Here is a 17,016-nt window from a genome sequence, read left to right as displayed (position 1 = left end):
GCAGACTGTGGAAACTGTTTCAATAACTACATAAAAACCATCTCCAACTTTAAAAATGCACACTTAAAATTCAAACCTGTGGACTGATATAAATGCAGTTGTTTTTTTTTAAGTGTTTGAAAATCATTATCTAACCAGAGCATTCCTTAGGTGTCCTTAAAAAAGTTTATATAACTTTCATTACAAGTTAAGGTTTGGCAATCCAGGTAAAGGTTATTTTACAGGAATCTCACTTTGCAAAACTATTTTAAATTCCCAAGTAAAACTTAAAAAAAGGCTAATTATATATATTTTTTTGTCAATACATTTCTGGTTCAATATGAACACTTAACCACTTAAGCCCCGGAAGATTTTACCCCCTTCCTGACCAGGGGGTATTTTGCGATTCGGCACTGCGTGACTTTAACGGACAATTGCGCGGTCGTGCAACGCTGTATCTAAACGAATTTGGCGTCCTTTTTTCCCCACAAACAGAGCTTTCTTTTGGCGGTATTTGATCACCTGTGCGATTTTTTGATCATGCGCTATAAACAAAAAAAGAGCGTACATTTTGCAAAAATAGCAATATTTTTCACATTTTTTTATATGAAATTCCCCCCCAAAAAAATGTAAAAATCTAAATTTTTTAACATTTTCGGCCAATTTGTTTTATGCTACCTATGTTTGGTAAAAAAAAATCGCAAAAAGCGTATTTTGATTGGTTTGCGCAAAAGTTATCGCGTTTACTAACAAAGGGTAAGATTTTTGTCATTTTTGTTGTTTTTTTTTTTAACGCGTAATGGCGGCGATCTGCGATTTTTTTTGCGGTACTGCGACATTGCTGGCGGACAGATCGGACCCTTGACTGACATTTTTGACACTTTTGGGGTTACCAATGACATTTCTACAGTAATCAGTGCTATACATATGCACTGTTACTGTAAAAATACATTGGCAGTGAAGGGGTTAACTTTTTTTGAAAGGGACACTATGTGTGTCCCTAGGGGCGTGCTTTCTACTGTGATTGGCTGTGGCTTCAGATGTATGAACAGTGATCAACGGTTCTACATAGTAGAACCGTATGATCATCCTTCATACACAGGGGAGAATGACAGGCAGCTTGTTTACACAAGCCGCCTGACTTTCTCCCTCTCCCCCGACGATCGCAGAGTGACCGGCGGACATCGGGTCCGCCGGTAACACGCGCGGGGGGGTGCGTGACCGCGCGGGAGCGGAAGCGCGCCTCCGGCGGCGCACGCTCGCTCCCTAGACCCTCACAAGCTAGCGACGTAGACCTACGTCGCTTTGCCTGTGAGGGGCTGACTGCCGATGTAGATCTGCGTTAGGCAGTCGGCAAGTGGTTAATCAAATAAATGTTTTGCTTAGTGTCTTCAAGTTGGTACATTGAACTGTTTTTTATGAATTTTTATCTGAGAGATGTGCTAAAAGAAACTCTGATTCTGCTCTTTAAAGTGTTTATTTGGTATATTCAGTACATTTCTGCATTGCATGAACTTTTTACTGTTTTGTAATAATGCTGCAGGTACAGAAAAATACCTGTTGTTCCTGCCAGAAATCCAGTGTGATCCTAGCTTCCTGTAGTAAGCTGACAATCCAACCTATCTTGCACTGAAATTCAAAGCAAATTTGTCAACCCCAAATGAGTTCTCTTCTGCCTGACTACAGAACACCTAACTCTTATCTAATGGGGGCAAGAGGAAAGAGAGATGTTCTGTAGTCCTGGCAACGCTGTTATCTATTTTAGTACAGCACAAGCAGTGTTGTCACTCTGCTACAGGAAGTTAGCAGTATGCTGGATTTCTAATGAGTCTGTGTTACTTCTTCCTTATTAGCCAAATGCCATAGTAAGGCAGGGATAAGGCTATGTAAATGGACCTGAGGACCTCCTCGCCCACATTTTATCTCTCTAAATCAGCCTTTCTCAAACTTTTCAACACAGAGGAACCCTTGAAATAAATGTCTGGTCTCAGGGAACCCCTGCTAAAAATAAAAAATCTACAACTCATGACACATTAGTGTGACAGTCAGTAGGAAGAATGCTCCTTGATCTTGTCATCATTAGGAAGAATTACCCCCTTACAAATAGCTAAAAGGAACAATGGTGTCATTGGAAACTTATCTGAGAGGCAGACATTGCCCATTGCTCAAGGAACATCTAGCAACCTCAGGGGGAAACCTAGGGGTCCATGGAACCCTGGTTGAGAAATCCTGCTCTAAGTAAACTGGTTAACCACTTTACCACCGGAGGATTTTGCTGTCTTACGTCCAGGCCACTTTTTGCGATTCGGCACTGTGCGATTTTAACTGACAATTACGTGGTCATGCAACGCCGTATCCAAAGTAAATTTACGTCCTTTTTTTCCCAAAAACAGAGCTTTCTTTTGGTGGTATTTGATCACCTCTGCGCTTTTTATTTTTTGCGATATTAATAAAAAAATGCAAAAATTTTGAAAAATTAACAATATTTTTCTACTTTGACAGTTAAAAAATATCCAATATATAACATTTTTGTCATATATTTAGGCCAAAATGTATTTAGCTACATGTCTTTGACAAAAAAATTCTCAATGAGCGTATTTTTAACCGCTTTAAGACCGGAAGATTTTGCCCCCTTCCGGACCAGGCCATATTTTGCGATTCCGCACTGCGTTATTTTAACGGACAATTGCGCAGTCGTGCGATGCTGTACCCAAATTACATTTATGTCCTTTTTTTCCCCACAAATAGAGCTTTCTTTTGGTGGTATTTTTCACATTTTTTTATATGAAATTCCCCCCCAAAAAATGTAAAAATCAAAATTTTTCAACATTTTAGGCCAATTTGTTTTCTGCTACATATTTTTGGTAAAAAAAAAAAATTGCAATAAGCGTATTTTGATTGGTTTGCGCAAAAGTTATCGCAGCTACTAACTACGGGAAATTGATGTCATTTTTATTGTTTTTTTTTTAACTAGTAATGGCGGCGATATGGCGGCGATCTGCGATTTTTTTTTGCGGGACTGCGACATTGCAGCGGACAGATCGGACCCTTGACTGACATTTTTTACACTTTTGGGGGTACCAGTGACATTACTACAGTAATCAGTGCTATAAATATGCACTGTTACTGTAAAAATGACATTGGCAGGGAAGGGGTTAACTTTTATTGGTGATCAAGGGGTTAATGTATGCCTGGTGCTTACTAAAGTGTGTGGGGGAGGGGACTGAGTGACACAGGCACAGATCGCAGGTTCAGCTATGCTGAATCCTGTAATCTGTCCCTGCCTGTCACTTAGGAGATCCGCCCACTTTGTTTACACAAGCGGGCGGATTTCCACACTCGATCCCCGACGATCGGGGAAGAGAGGCGGTGATCACCGCCTCTCTTCCTCTGGCTCAACTCCCGGTGTGACTGAATACAGCGGGAGCGGGCCTCCGGCAGCGTGCGCGCGCCGCCTACAAGGGGAGGAGTCCAGCGATGTAGGTCTACGTCACTGGACGATAACGAGCCACTTTCCCGCAGTACGGTCAACGTGACCGGTTGGCAAGTGGTTAAAGGAAGAACTATTTAGTTGGTATGTTTGCACCAAGCATCCCAATACTTCACAGTTTCTAACCCAGACGCATTTTTTCAGTTATGTCCAATTTCAAGCTTACTTTAACCACTTAAGCCCCAGAAGATTTTACCCCCTTCCTGACCAGGGCCTATTTTGCGATTCGGCACTGCGTGACTTTAACTGACAATTACGCGGTCGTGCGACGCTGTACCTAAACGAATTTGACGTCCCTTTTTCCCCACAAACAGAGCTTTCTTTTGGCGGTATTTGATCAACTGTGCAATTTTTTGATCATGCGCTATAAACAAAAATTTTGCAAAAATAACAATATTTTTCACATTTTTTTATATGAAATCCCCCCCCCCCCAAAAAAATGTAAAAATCTAAATCTTTTAACATTTTCGGCCAATTTGTTTTATGCTACATATGTTTGGTAAAAAAAATCGCAAAAAGCGTATTTTGATTGGTTTGCGCAAAAGTTATCGCATTTACTAACAAAGGAAAAGATTTTTGTCATTTTTGTTGTTTTTTTTTAACGCGTAATGGCGGCGATCTGCAATTTTTTTTGCGGTACTGCGACATTGCGGCAGACAGATTGGACCCTTGACTGACATTTTTGACACTTTTTGGGTTACCAGTGACATTTCTACAGTAATCAGTGCTATACATATGCACTGTTACTGTAAAATTACACTGGCAGTGAAGGGGTTAACTTTTTTTGAGAGGGAGGGGCTATGTGTGTCCCTAGGGGCGTGATTCTAACTGTGATTGACTGTGGCTTGTGATATATGAACAGTGATCAATGGTTCTACATAGTAGAACCGTATGATCATCATTCATACACCGGGGAGAATGACAGGCGGCTTGTTTACATTAGCCGCCTGCCTTTCTCCCTCTCCCCCGACGATCGTGAGTGACCGGCGGACGATCGGGTCCACCGGTCACACGCGCGGGGGGTCCGTGACCGCGCGGGAGCGGGAGCGCGCATCCGGCGGCGCACGCTCGCTTCTGAGACCCTCACAGGCTAGCGACGTAGACCTACGTCGCTCTGCCTGTGAGGGGCTGACTGCCGCAGTAAATATACTGTGCGCAGTCAGCAAGTGGTTAAAGTGTCCATTTAAGAAGACAGCTACATGGTCGCAGTATGGATAAACTGCTACTTTTTAAAAAGGACCACTTATGGCTGGTTCACACCATTCCCACACATGAATTTCACGGGAATGCGCTGTGAGTTCCTGTGCGATTCATATGCGGTTCTGTGTGGTGTGATTTCAGCACATTCATTTTGAATGGGCTAATATAAAACTGCACCGCACCAAAGTAGTGCATGTGCTATTTTTTAAAACACACTGTAACCTGATTGCAGGGTACCATGTGATCCGGTGCGGGCAAAGCACGTTATTTGTGACCTGTGCTTGGGCTGCCGTTTAATTGACATCCGCTACAGATCGCAAATGGAGTGTGCTTTGCATGTTGTCTGAATCGCACAGGAATGCACAGCGCTTTCCTGTGTGATTCATATGCTGGTGTGGTCTGAACTGGCCCTTAAAGTGTTTAAGAAATAAAATAAGTAGCATTGCCCATTATTAAAAACAAGAGGTGTTCTTTATACATGTGCATTGCATTTCACTGGCTTTGAGAGCCCTAAGTGGGTGGAGCTCACAATAAGAAAGAAAGGAGATTGACAAAAAAGCAGGGAGGAGAGTCTAATTGTATGAACTGGTAAAGCCACATGACCAGCTTTCCACCAATCACTGCATTGAGCAGAGAAATATCCATGTGGCACTTTATGCTCTGCACCACAGCCTGCATTTTATAAATGGGCCCTAAATTGTATGTGCAACCCTGCAGAGTACACCGGACAGAGGATAGCGATATTCACTCTCCATTTCATAGGAGCTCCTAAGTGTTTTTTTCTCTCTTTTTACTGCATTGATTTTTATTGCCTGCAGAGGGATAATGTAAGAAATTCAAGTGCTAGTGTTTTACTTCTCTGACCCAGGAAAGGCTTATGTTTAATATTGCCATCCTCACCCTCTCTTTGGAAATACTGTACTCTATGTAAGAATGAACTCTAAAACAGGCAGCTATGTTGGAAAGGTTTTTCCTCTAGAACCCTCAAATCAATTATTTCAGTACCGGGCTCGCAGTTTTTCTCATCTTCTCCACCTTTGCAGTCTTCGTGGCCATCACATTTCCACTTCGCTGGTAGGCATTGACCGGTGGAACACTGGAACTGGTCTTTTGAGCAGCCATTCTCACAGTTTCTCTACCCAAACAGACAATGAAAAAGAAGAACTCAGTGACCTAATTTTAATCCTCAGAGACAGAAAGAACAATGCAATAAAACTGAAAAATGGAACACTGAACTTTATTCTGAAATACAATACATATTTTCGGAGATTTTCTCAAGGAGAATCTACATTATGCTGCCTCATTTTTTTTAACTAACAGTGGAGAATCATTAAAAAATCATTAAAAAATTAGTTGTGCTGTCTGGAACATCCAATGGTGATATTTTTCATTTACCAATCATCACTAAAAAACAAAACAAAAAAAACAAAAACAAAAACAAAGCTTGAATGTGGTTCATATGCTGTTTGTGCAACATGTAGGACCAATGATTGCAGATAGAAGTGATTGGCACTGCTTGATACAATAAGAGACCTTTCAGCCAGGGGTCTAAAATGGCACAGTTAGACGTGTACAGTGTACAGTTTTCCATGCAAATAATATAGCACTATAGGAATTAATAGGACCATACACACAGCTGTGTCTACACACGATAATGTGAACCGCGTCTATACAGGTTAAAAAAAAAAGAGTAGTCCACGGTTTTCTACAGGACCTTCTGTTAGCTTTGCCTGTAAGAACCTGTGCTCCATGTAAAAAATACACATGTGCCCATGTGATAAAGCCTAAGGTTTACAAGGTGTTAGCAATAATCGTATGCTGACCACTGGTCATCGTGTTACCAGATTTTTTTCCCCTTATCTACATATGTGAAATCAGATAAGACTTAAAAAAAAAAGGTTCTGCTCTTACATGGTCAAGTCTCAGATAACTTTGGACTAAAAGAACATATTCTGGCAGAAACAGTAATGGCACTTTTCCACTGCAAGTACCGGCTCGGCTCTACTTGGCCCTGCTTGGCCCTGTTTGGTTTTCCACTGCATGGTACCGCATGGTACGGTGTTGGAAAGGTTCGGTACGGTTTGGTATGGTTTGCTTTTCCACTAAAGTAGTACTAAAGTAAGTGGGTGGGAAAGTGTGTGGGATAACAACGATTCTCTGACCAATCAGTGGCTAGTAGTGACAAACAGTCAGCTGCATGCAAAGGATTGTGGGATATGGTACCGGTATGGTACCTCTTGGAGCCACAATCGAGGTGGTACTGTTTTAGAGAGCCGTACCGTTCGGTTCCATGTAGTGGAAAAGCGCCGCCGTACCGTACCGAACCGTTCCTACACCATACCATGCGGTACCAGCAGTGGTAAAGCACAGAAGCGAGCCGAACCATTCGGTTCCATGCAGTGGAAAAGCACCATAACTGGCCCATAAACAGACAGTACAAAAGTATTCTCCTTCGCTCAAGGGTGGTGTAATAAGAATGGATATATCACAGGTTCTTGGTGATTGAGAGGGAAGCATAGGTTTTGCTGCCCTCTAAGGGTCACTGGAGAAACCCAATGGAAGCACTGTAAAACAAAGAAAAGAGGGCACACCAGTCCTCTGCATTACCCAAGTGAAAATTTTAATAATGTATAAAAAAAGATATACTCACAAACACATTCATGATAAAAGCATTTGACAGTCCATAGTACACGCAAAGCAACCAGGTCACCGAGACTGTTCCGGGCAGGTTGAAGGACCTTCCAGAAGGCTGATGCATTTTGAGGGGAGATCCCCTCTTTCTCAGAGCCAATCTGGGATGTTGCATACATCTTCCCTCAAAAAGCTTCATCCTTCTGGAAGGTTCTTCGACCTGCTGGGAACAGTCTCGGTGACCTGGTTGCTTTGCGTCTACTATGGACTGTCAAATGCTTTTATCATAAATGTGTTTGTGAGTAAATCTCTTATTATACATTATTAAAGATAGCACTTGGATAATGCACAAGGTTGGTGCAGCCTCTTTTCAATATTTTACAGTAACTGGCCCATGTACGAGCAGCAATGTACATTGAAGGTACAAGTCAATAAGGTATTTTTGATAACCTGTCAGGTGTTTGGAAGTTTGACATGCCCTTGTAACCAACAAGAGCCCAGCCCCCCCCCCCCCCCACACACACACACACACGCACACTTTCCCCAAGCTAATAGGCTGGCTTGGATTGAACTGTCCACTGGTAACTCTTCCTTGGGCAATTAAGGGCTTATTTAGACGTGGAAAGAAATTTGAGAGCCTAGAAACACACCTAATATGCTCTAAGATATGACAATGGCCTGTTTTGGTGCATTTTTATATGTTTGCGTCGCCTCTGCGTTTTCCATGGTATGGATTTTTATACTATCATCTCCTCTAGTAACTCTTTTTAAACACATCTCAAACGTGCTGTAGACGCCATAGATGTATTTTTGGCAAGTTTGCAGTGCATTTGCAGCGTGTTTACATTGACGTCAATAGATGGCTTTTCTAAGTGGTAAAGCCTGGTAAACAACACATAATGGCCTGTTTTCTATGAGATTCAGCTTATATAAGAGCAGTGTGAACAGCAAGAGATTTTAAAACTTTTACCAAGCTTTTGCAAAAAAGTCAAACATTGAGCAGCTTTTTCTAAGCCTTTAAAGCACCCTTCACCTCCTGTTTGACTTTTTTTTACAAAGATTTTAATAGGAGTACTGAATGTCACTTTAAACAAGCTGCTAGCAGGCTTCAGTGACTTTCAACAAGCAGCAAGAAGTGCTGAAGCCTGACAGCAGTTTGTTTAAAGTGGGAGTAAACTCCCTTGGTTGGTTTTTATCTGTAGGTTTGCCTTCTCTCTGACCTTTGTAGCCAGATTCCCTTTGTTGTCCTTTATGGGCCAATGTGTTCTGGCCTCACTTTCTTACTATTTATATACTTAAATAACTTCTTGTGTTTTTTTTACTCTCTCCCGCAATGTGCCTTTCATGTTCTATTTTAGCCGCCTTAATTGCACCCTTACATTTCTTATTGCATTCTTTGTAATGTTGGAATGCTGCCAATGACCACTCAGGCTTATATTTTTGAAGGCCCTTTCTTTCATTTTTATATGCATTTTTACGTTGGAGTTTAGCCACCCAGGGTTTATTTTAGCTCTTTTAAATGTATTTCCTCGTTGGAATGCACTGGCCAATACCTTGTTTTAGTATGTTCTTAAAGCATGCCTATTTTTCCTCTGTGTTCTTTGTCCCTAGGATTTTATCCCATTTTATATCGTCTAACAAAGAGCGCAGTTTAGGGAAGTTGGCTCTTTTGAAATTCAGTGTCCTTGTATTAACCCTTGTGTTTCCTATTTCTTTGATTTATACTGAAACGAATTGACCTATGGTCACTGTTTCCTAAGTTACCCCATATTTCTACATCCCTGATCGGGTCTGTATTGTTAATAATCAGTAGGTCCAGTAATTTAGGAACCTTAGATGAATGTGCGGTTCCTTCTGCCCAGTCTATATCTGGATAATTAAAATCCCTCATTATAATGACATTTCCCATCCTTGCTGCCTTTCCAAGCTGCGATAAGAGGTCTGCCTCCCCCTCCTTCCTCTTGTTGGGGGGACTATAAAATATGTCCAATATTATTTCCCCATAGTACCTTCCCTTTGAAGCTCTACCCATAAGGATTCTCCCTCCTCCCTAGCTCCATTTGCGATATCGTCCCTCATATTCACCTGCACATTGTTCTTGCTATACAGGCATACCGTCCCATTTTTTTTTACCCTCTCTATCTCTGCGATAAAGGGAAATACTCCTGAATGGTTGCCAGTCAATCATGAGATCTGTCAAACCAAGTCTCCGAAATTCCTACAAAATCTAAATCCTCCTCATACAGCTCCAGTTCTCCCATCTTGTTGACCAGACTTCTAACATTGGCATACAAACCTCAAAATTGTGTCCGGTTGCATACTATACCCTCATTAGATGTTATGAGGCTACACTTTTGATTTGTCAGCCTACCTACCTTGGGTTTTGAATCTCTGGTCACCCTACCGCTAATGCCCCCAATAATGCCTGCTGAACCTTGCTCCCCGCTGGATAATTCTACATCTGGACCCTCCCACATCACCTAGTTTAAAAGCCCCTGTAACTTTTCGGCCATCTTCTCTCCTAGTATGGCTGCATCCTCCAAATTAGGGTGCAGTCCATCTCTACTCATGCTACTTAAAATGCATTTGTGTTTTTATCTTTGTCCCAGGAAATTTTCCCAATAGTAACACAGATTGCAAAAAGAACCCTTGGGTCCTAGTTCCATTTTAACATGGCACCAGGAATCAATGGTTTCTGTTGGCCCCTGTAGGCATGTGGCCTGGAACGGCCAATGTTAGTGACAATTGGCATCCAGCAGTAAACCAGGAGTTGAAAAGATGTGAAATTTTTTTATTCAGCAGACTTTTATGTTTACATTATGGGGTAAATACCTGATTTGGGGACCGCGCTAATTATTAAAAAGTTGCATTTGGAAGAATTCCAGTAAAATACATAGTTTTCAAAAGTTACACTATCTCTTCCTAATTAAAACGTAGGAAAAAAAAAAAATATATATATATATATATATATATATATATATATATATACCTTATCTGTCCTCAAAAAAATGCTCTGGGATTTAAGGGGACTTAAGTAGTTAATAGCGGGCACCAACTCCGGTATTATCCAATTTAAAAACGTTTTGCTGGGAGTTGGATTTTAGCACCAAATTTTAATTTCAGCTAAAAAAAAACTCAATGGAATAGAAATAATCATGTTCTGAGGATTTTAAAAAGAAGGTGTATATCTAAATAACATAATTCTACAAGCACTAGGGAAGCTTCTGATCTTTTATTCTGAGATATACAAGTGAACACTTTCCTTCAAATCCATAGTACTATTGTATTGTGCGCTGCCCTATCCTTCTTTAATGAAAATTGCTCATTTACCAGCTAAACTTTACTTTTCGGGGCTGGCAATAAATAGATTCTTTGTCTACTCAAATGGCAGAAAAGAGTCTTTTTTTTTTTCTCCTTTCCTTTCTCGGCGGTAGGCAGAAAACACAAACAGAGCTCAAGGCCACACTTTATTTGCAATGAAATGAGAGGAAGGAATTGAAGTGCCATATTTCAATTTTTGCAATCTAGTTCACCGTTCTCTTGAGCCTCTTTAGAGGAATATATCTAGGCTTTCAGTAATATTCCAAGTGGCAAAAAAAAAAAAAGTTGGAGAAGAAAAATTACTCTCCAAAAAGGAGAATTTCAGGATTGCACAAGTAAAATATATTTGCCATTTTCAAGTTTCAGTGTGTCCATATCCCTGCTATTATAATATGGATCCTAAAGCCTAAGTTGAGTCAAACATTTTTTTTTTTTTTTTTAATCAGCACAAGCAACTGTGAAGTGTCCCTTGTGCTGTTGTCTATCGTTTTAGTTGAAATTCCCTGTCCTCTGACCCCCCACCCCCACAGCCATAATCTACCAGTATAACAAAATAAAATTTCCTTCAACACCAATCCTATGTTTATTGAAGAAACGCCAAGGACATACTTACAAACATAAAAAGATTTAGGCTTGATTCATATATATGCGAGTTGGATGCCAAATTCCCCTAATTCCCTCTAATTCGCATAACAGGTGAATGTGACCGACTCTCAATGAAGAAAGTACACACAGGTCAGGGCAGATTGCAGAAGGGTCCTGTGTATCTTTGGGTTCAGGTGTAAATTTAGGCAAAAATTCGGACCTGAATCGCACCTGAATCAGTGAACAGACACACCCTGGACCCAAGGCACAAACCCGCGACCGCATATATGTGAACCCGGCCTCAAAGCGTATCATTCTTCAGCATCAGGGATAACAAATCTCTGCAATCTCTGAAAGCTGATGAGTTTAGGGAGGCAAGCTCCCTTCCTCAGAATCTGTGGGTGTTAATACAAGCCAAGGGACCTACCATATGCCCTTTCCACTCCCCCAGCCATACTATAGCTTGCATCAATGAAAAACAATCTATGAATGGAGGAGGTGGATCTTTCATTCATCTGCCTGTCCTCCATTCATAGAGAATTTTCACTAATAGATGCTATAGAAGGTGGTGGGGGGGTCAGTAAAGGCATGCATAGTTGTCACTCTTGATAAATGCATATGACAGGTCCATCAGCCCACATTAACCCCATTGCACCAGCAAGTTACGGCTGCGGGGAGGAAGAGGGAAATCAGAGGTCACAGGGTTTCAAGTAAAACCGCAGCCAGCAGTACACAAAGGATATTTTAAATTTATTAACAGCACAGTCCCTTGTGCTGATTTTTTTTTTAAACATCGTTTGACTAGACTTAGGCTTTAAAGAGGAACTGAGCTCTGAAAACTCTGGCTGAAAAATAGGCATCCAAAAGGACAAAGAACTAGACACCTGTGGTCTCCTTGCAGCTGATTTTTCCCCTTACTGACGTGCTATGCCTTGTTCAACACTCAGTCATCTTGTTTTCTCACATTAGAGCCTCCAATAAGGAGATCAATTAGCAGAACAGTCGTAACATCATCAAATCTGATTCCAAATCTCCTAAAACGAGCAGCAGTAAATTAGGTCTCACACTGCAGAAAACCAGATATGAGGCTGTAGGCACACTCACATTAGGGAAAGTATACTGCTAATCTTCAGGAGGAAATCCAGAAAAATAGTACATTTTTCTGGGTATGGATTAGGACCAGTCAACTTTTCTAGAAGTTCTCTATAACGTAGCAAATCATCACTTATTGAGCTAAGTTCCACTTTAATTTCTGTTTCTTAGGCAGGCCATACCTCAGCTGGTTCAGCAGGAACCGTGTATGGGCAGGCTGAATTTACCAAGTTGATCAATCGATAAACTTCGGTACAACCAGCATGCCAGGTTTTACCTGCGATTATCGCATAGTGGCTGCTATAGGCCACTAACAAAAACCACTGTCCTCTCCTGGCGGTGACAGTTTCCCCCAACCCCCCCCGCAAGGAACAGACAATGGCTTGGCAGGAGGGATTCCCCCATCAACACTGTCTGTATTGATGGGGGAATCCAGCAAATTTATTTCCTGCAACCCGTGGTTGCGGGAAATAAATTTTCTCCATATATGGTTGACCTAAGGTTTACCTTTTAATTATAGGCATTGTATGAGTAGCAGACTATTTTCATTGAGTCATCTGCTATTGGTATTGCCTGTGCTGTTAGATACTTCAAAATAATTACCTCATCGGACCCATCAGCGCAGTCATATTCACCATCACACCAAAATCTGGCAGAGATACAGTCGCCATTACTGCACAGGAACTCTTTCAGCGCACATGTCTGAGGCTCTGTGGAAAACACAAAATGTATGGGAAAAACACAAATAACAGAAAATTAGAAGTTCAATATAAACAAATCTAAATAAAACAATTATCAGAACGATCTTCAGATCAAAAAAGTGACCGGAGGGGGGGGGGAGGGGGGTATGGTAATAAAATGGTCATGTGCACATAACTTTGATCTAAGTGATGTGATCTAATGGGTTGATTTAATACAATTGATGAGTGCAAAAACTGGTACAGCTGTGCATTGTAGCCAATCAGCTTCTAACTTCAGATTGTTTAAAGCATAACTCCACTTTTGTTGAAAAAAAAAAATCCCTTTGAGTGATCTATGTACATTACAAGGATTAGAACAACCTTTGTGGCAGAATCCTACCTTTTATTATACTATAGAAATCCCTGTGTGTTCCACTGTGCCTCTGTGCTGAGTGGGTCTAATGGGAGTGGTTTCATAATTATCAATCATCTGTGCAGCTGCAGGGCTCTAATGAGGAAAGCTGCTAGGCCTGCATCCCTTTAGACGTGTTCCTATTGTGAGTATCTCACCAAAAATTACATTTTTGTTGCAGGGGATGCCAGAAATCTGACTTGTATCTTACGCAGACTTCTGGGAAAATTGGTGAGCCAATCACACAAGCAGGAAATGCTGGGGTGTGGTCAGTATACATTCTGTGTACAGAACACTTTCAGCTTGCCATATTGCATTGCATTTTAAGAAAATTACAGCAGCTGCAGATTGAAAAAGAAAGGCAATTTTTAATAACATTAAATTACAATATGATTTGTGTCCCAATTGTATGCCATATATTGTTTTTTTTCTTTATTTGCTATTTTTTTCCCACAAAAGTGGAGTTTAAGCTTTGACAAAAAAAAAAACCTGGAAGCTGATTGGTTTCAATGCACAGATGCACCAGCTTTCTCACTCTCCAGTTTTAGTTAATGAACCCCTAAGAGTTGCATTTATAAAGCAGCAGTATGGACTAAGCATGGCCATAACACTGCTTAGAAAAAAAAGAAAAAAAGAAAAGTAAATATACATTTATAAAGCACAGAAGAAACTTTGAATCCTGGGGGAAAAAAAAGAAGAGAAAGCTGGGAGAAAGCCCGGTCCCGGACCCTTCAAAATCATTTCTGTCCTCTCCTCCAATCATGGATTTCTTTCTGTAGCTTTAAGAAGAGAGAACGTGTGACATACCTCAGGCTCCAAACTGCAGCCTGCATTTTATGAATGGGCTGTAAATTGCAGGTGGCAGGTGATACTAAACTGGCCCGTTAGTGTTAGGAAAAACAAAAACCACTGGTTAGACATGTTCAGTCAACATACTGTCCATTCATATAACCAGGTACAGTCAGTTACACTGTAGGAATATGGTTACTGATAAACTACTACACTATTATATTGTTACATTTTACACTGTTACCTCTTAATACAGGGGTGTCAACCTCAATTTAATCGCAAGCCGCATCAGCATTATTATTGCTCTCAAAAGGGCCGGTAAGGCTAGATGTCCAAAGCATCCCCTACTCTTACATAAGACGTCAAGAGCCTCCCCACCATCAGAAATTGAGTCCCCCACCCTCCCTTACATCACCATGCACCCCCTTATCTTGTGCTGCTGCTGGGAAGAAGCTGTAGGCATTGCTGAAAAGCAAAAAGTACAGGGTCTGGAGGAGGACCAGAAGAGGGCTGGAGCTCTCCTGCAGCTGCAGGAGAGGTGCAAGGGCCACATGAAATGGCCTTGAGGGCCTGATTCGGCCCGCGGGCCTTGTGTTTGACACCTGTGTCTTAATACATGTAATACTAAATGAGGGCTTAGGTTGTGCATTCGTGGAATTATATCTTCCAACCTTCTAAACAGGTTGGAGTGACACATACCAGTGTCACACATTTCAGAATTAAATTAGAACTTCAATCATAACTTTTTTCTAGTTTATTATAGAAAGTAGGGGTTTAAACCTTTGTCAGGTTTTTATTGCTGCCTGTGTCTATTATAGGGATCCATTACCACTAGGGTTGAGCGGACACCTAGATGTCCGTGTTCGACGGGTTCGGCCGAACTTTAAAAAAAAGTCCGGGTCCGTGTCCCGGACTTTTACCGAACTTTTCCCGGACACCGAACCCCATTGAAGTCAATGGGGACCCGAACTTTAAGGCACTAAAATGGCTCTAAAACACCAAAGGAAAGGGCTAGAGTGCTGCAAATGGCAGCAAAACGTAATTAAGAGCATGGCAAGTGCTCTGCAAACAAATGTGGATAGGGAAATAACTTAAAACAACAAAAAAAAACAGAAAAATAAAACAATGTTCTTCTTCATCTCTGAAGGACGAGGCCCATATGGAGTAGGAGGGAGGTTGAGGTGGTGGTGGATGTGGCGGTGACATAGGCGTGCGCACAGGGTGTGCTGGGTGTGCCTGGGCACACCCTAATCACCTAGGGCACATAGCATTGCCAGTGAGGAGATGGGAAAGATCTCCCTGGGACCTGCTCTGCTCTATTTCTCCTTGCCTACAGGTACATGGCCCCGATACATTACTCTCCCTGCTGGCAAACACATGCATGTGTATTTCAACTTTGGGGTGCACACCTTAATGCAATAGGCTGCGCACACCTATGGGCGGTGTAGGTGGAAGCGGCGGTGGAGGAGGACCAGGGCCGGATTAACAGCATCATGGGCTTGGTGCTGAGGATTTTGAAGGGCCTTAGGGCCGTGCCTTGCCATGCACCCAGAGGAGGAAGGGTGCAGCCATGCATGCCTAATTCAACATGGGATGCTGTCTCTGAAGCCCATAAACACATCCATGCATCGCCAACTGTCCCTCCTTGTCCGGCCTTCACGCTGTGTGGGGAGGTTCTGAGGGTGCTGCCTGGGGAAGCGAGCATAGAAGCCAGACTTCTGTGTTTACAAGTGACAGAAGAGCGGTAACAGTGAATATGGCCAACCCGGGGCCTATATAAAAGGTAGGGGCCTGGAGCTGCAGCTCCAATAGCCCCTACATTAATCTGGCCCTGAGGAGGAGGACGAGGTAGCCAACACTGCTTCTTTTCACAAATTTTAAATGAGGGTACACCCCAAAAGAGTGAGAAAGAGCAAAAATGGAACAATGGGTGGGTAAGGTCGGTATCCATTGCTATTCTGCATAAGGTACGGAAAAGTCCCGTGGGATCCATGCCTGGTTCATTTTAATGAACGTGAGCTTGTCCACATTGTCTCTGGACAGGCGGCTGCGCTTGTCTGTTATAACGCCCCCAGCCGTGCTAAATACCCGTTCAGATAATACACTGGCTGCAGGGCACGCCAGCACCTCCAAGGCGTAAAGGGCAAGCTCAGGCCATGTGCCCAATTTGGAGACCCAGAAGTTGAAGGGGGCAGACCCGTCATTCACTACATGTAGGCGTGTGCACACATACTGCTCCACCATGTTGGTAAAATGCTGCCTCCTGCTAAGACGTTCCATCTGAGCTGCTGGTGCTGCTGTTTGTTGTGGCGTGCTGACAAAGCTTTTCCACATTTCGGCCATGCTAACCCTGCCTTCTGAGGTGCTGGCGGTGCCCTGGTTGCGTTGGCGACCTCCTCCTCCTCCTCCTCTGCCTTGTGCTTCCACTGTGGCCCCGCTGTCAGATGGGAATGCCAGCAGCATGGCGTCTACCAGCGTGCGCTTGTACTCGCGCATCTTGCGATCGCGCTCCAGTGAGTGAATTAAGGACGGTACGTTGTCCTTGTAACGGGGATCCAGCAGCGTGGCCACCCAGTAATCAGCACAAGTTAGAATGTGGGCAACTCGGCGGTCGTTGTGGAGACACTGCAGCATGTAATCGCTCATGTGTGCCAGGCTGCCCAGAGGCAACGAAAGGCTGTCCTCTGTGGGAGGTGTATGGTCCGTGTCCTCTGTATCCCCCCAGCCATGCACCAGTGATGGCCATGAGCTGGCCTGGGTGCCACCCTGCTGTGAACATGGTTCCATCTCCTCCTCCAGCTCCTCCTCCTCCTCATCCTCCTCATCCTCCAGAACTG

The 17,016-nt window shown here is 42.6% G+C and overlaps 1 protein-coding gene across 6 annotated transcripts in view; it reads right to left on the bottom strand.

The window, feature by feature from the left end:
* LRP1B (LDL receptor related protein 1B) overlaps positions 1 to 17,016 on the bottom strand; it is a 2,177,452-nt gene that overhangs the window by 190,348 nt on the left and 1,970,088 nt on the right. For all 6 annotated transcript variants that reach the window (XM_082262163.1, XM_082262161.1, XM_082262165.1 and 3 more), the window contains 2 exons: positions 12,902 to 13,008; positions 5,675 to 5,804 (listed from right to left, as the gene is read on the bottom strand). In XM_082262163.1, the coding sequence (XP_082118289.1) occupies positions 5,675 to 5,804; positions 12,902 to 13,008 (237 nt within the window). The remainder of the gene's footprint in view (positions 1 to 5,674; positions 5,805 to 12,901; positions 13,009 to 17,016) is intronic.

The sequence above is a fragment of the Pelophylax lessonae genome, assembly GCF_965119305.1.
Source record: "Pelophylax lessonae genome assembly, chromosome: 6".
Classification (NCBI taxonomy): domain Eukaryota; kingdom Metazoa; phylum Chordata; class Amphibia; order Anura; family Ranidae; genus Pelophylax; species Pelophylax lessonae.
The sequence above is the reverse complement of the archived record's forward strand: the minus strand, read 5'-3'. Positions and strand labels throughout refer to the sequence as shown.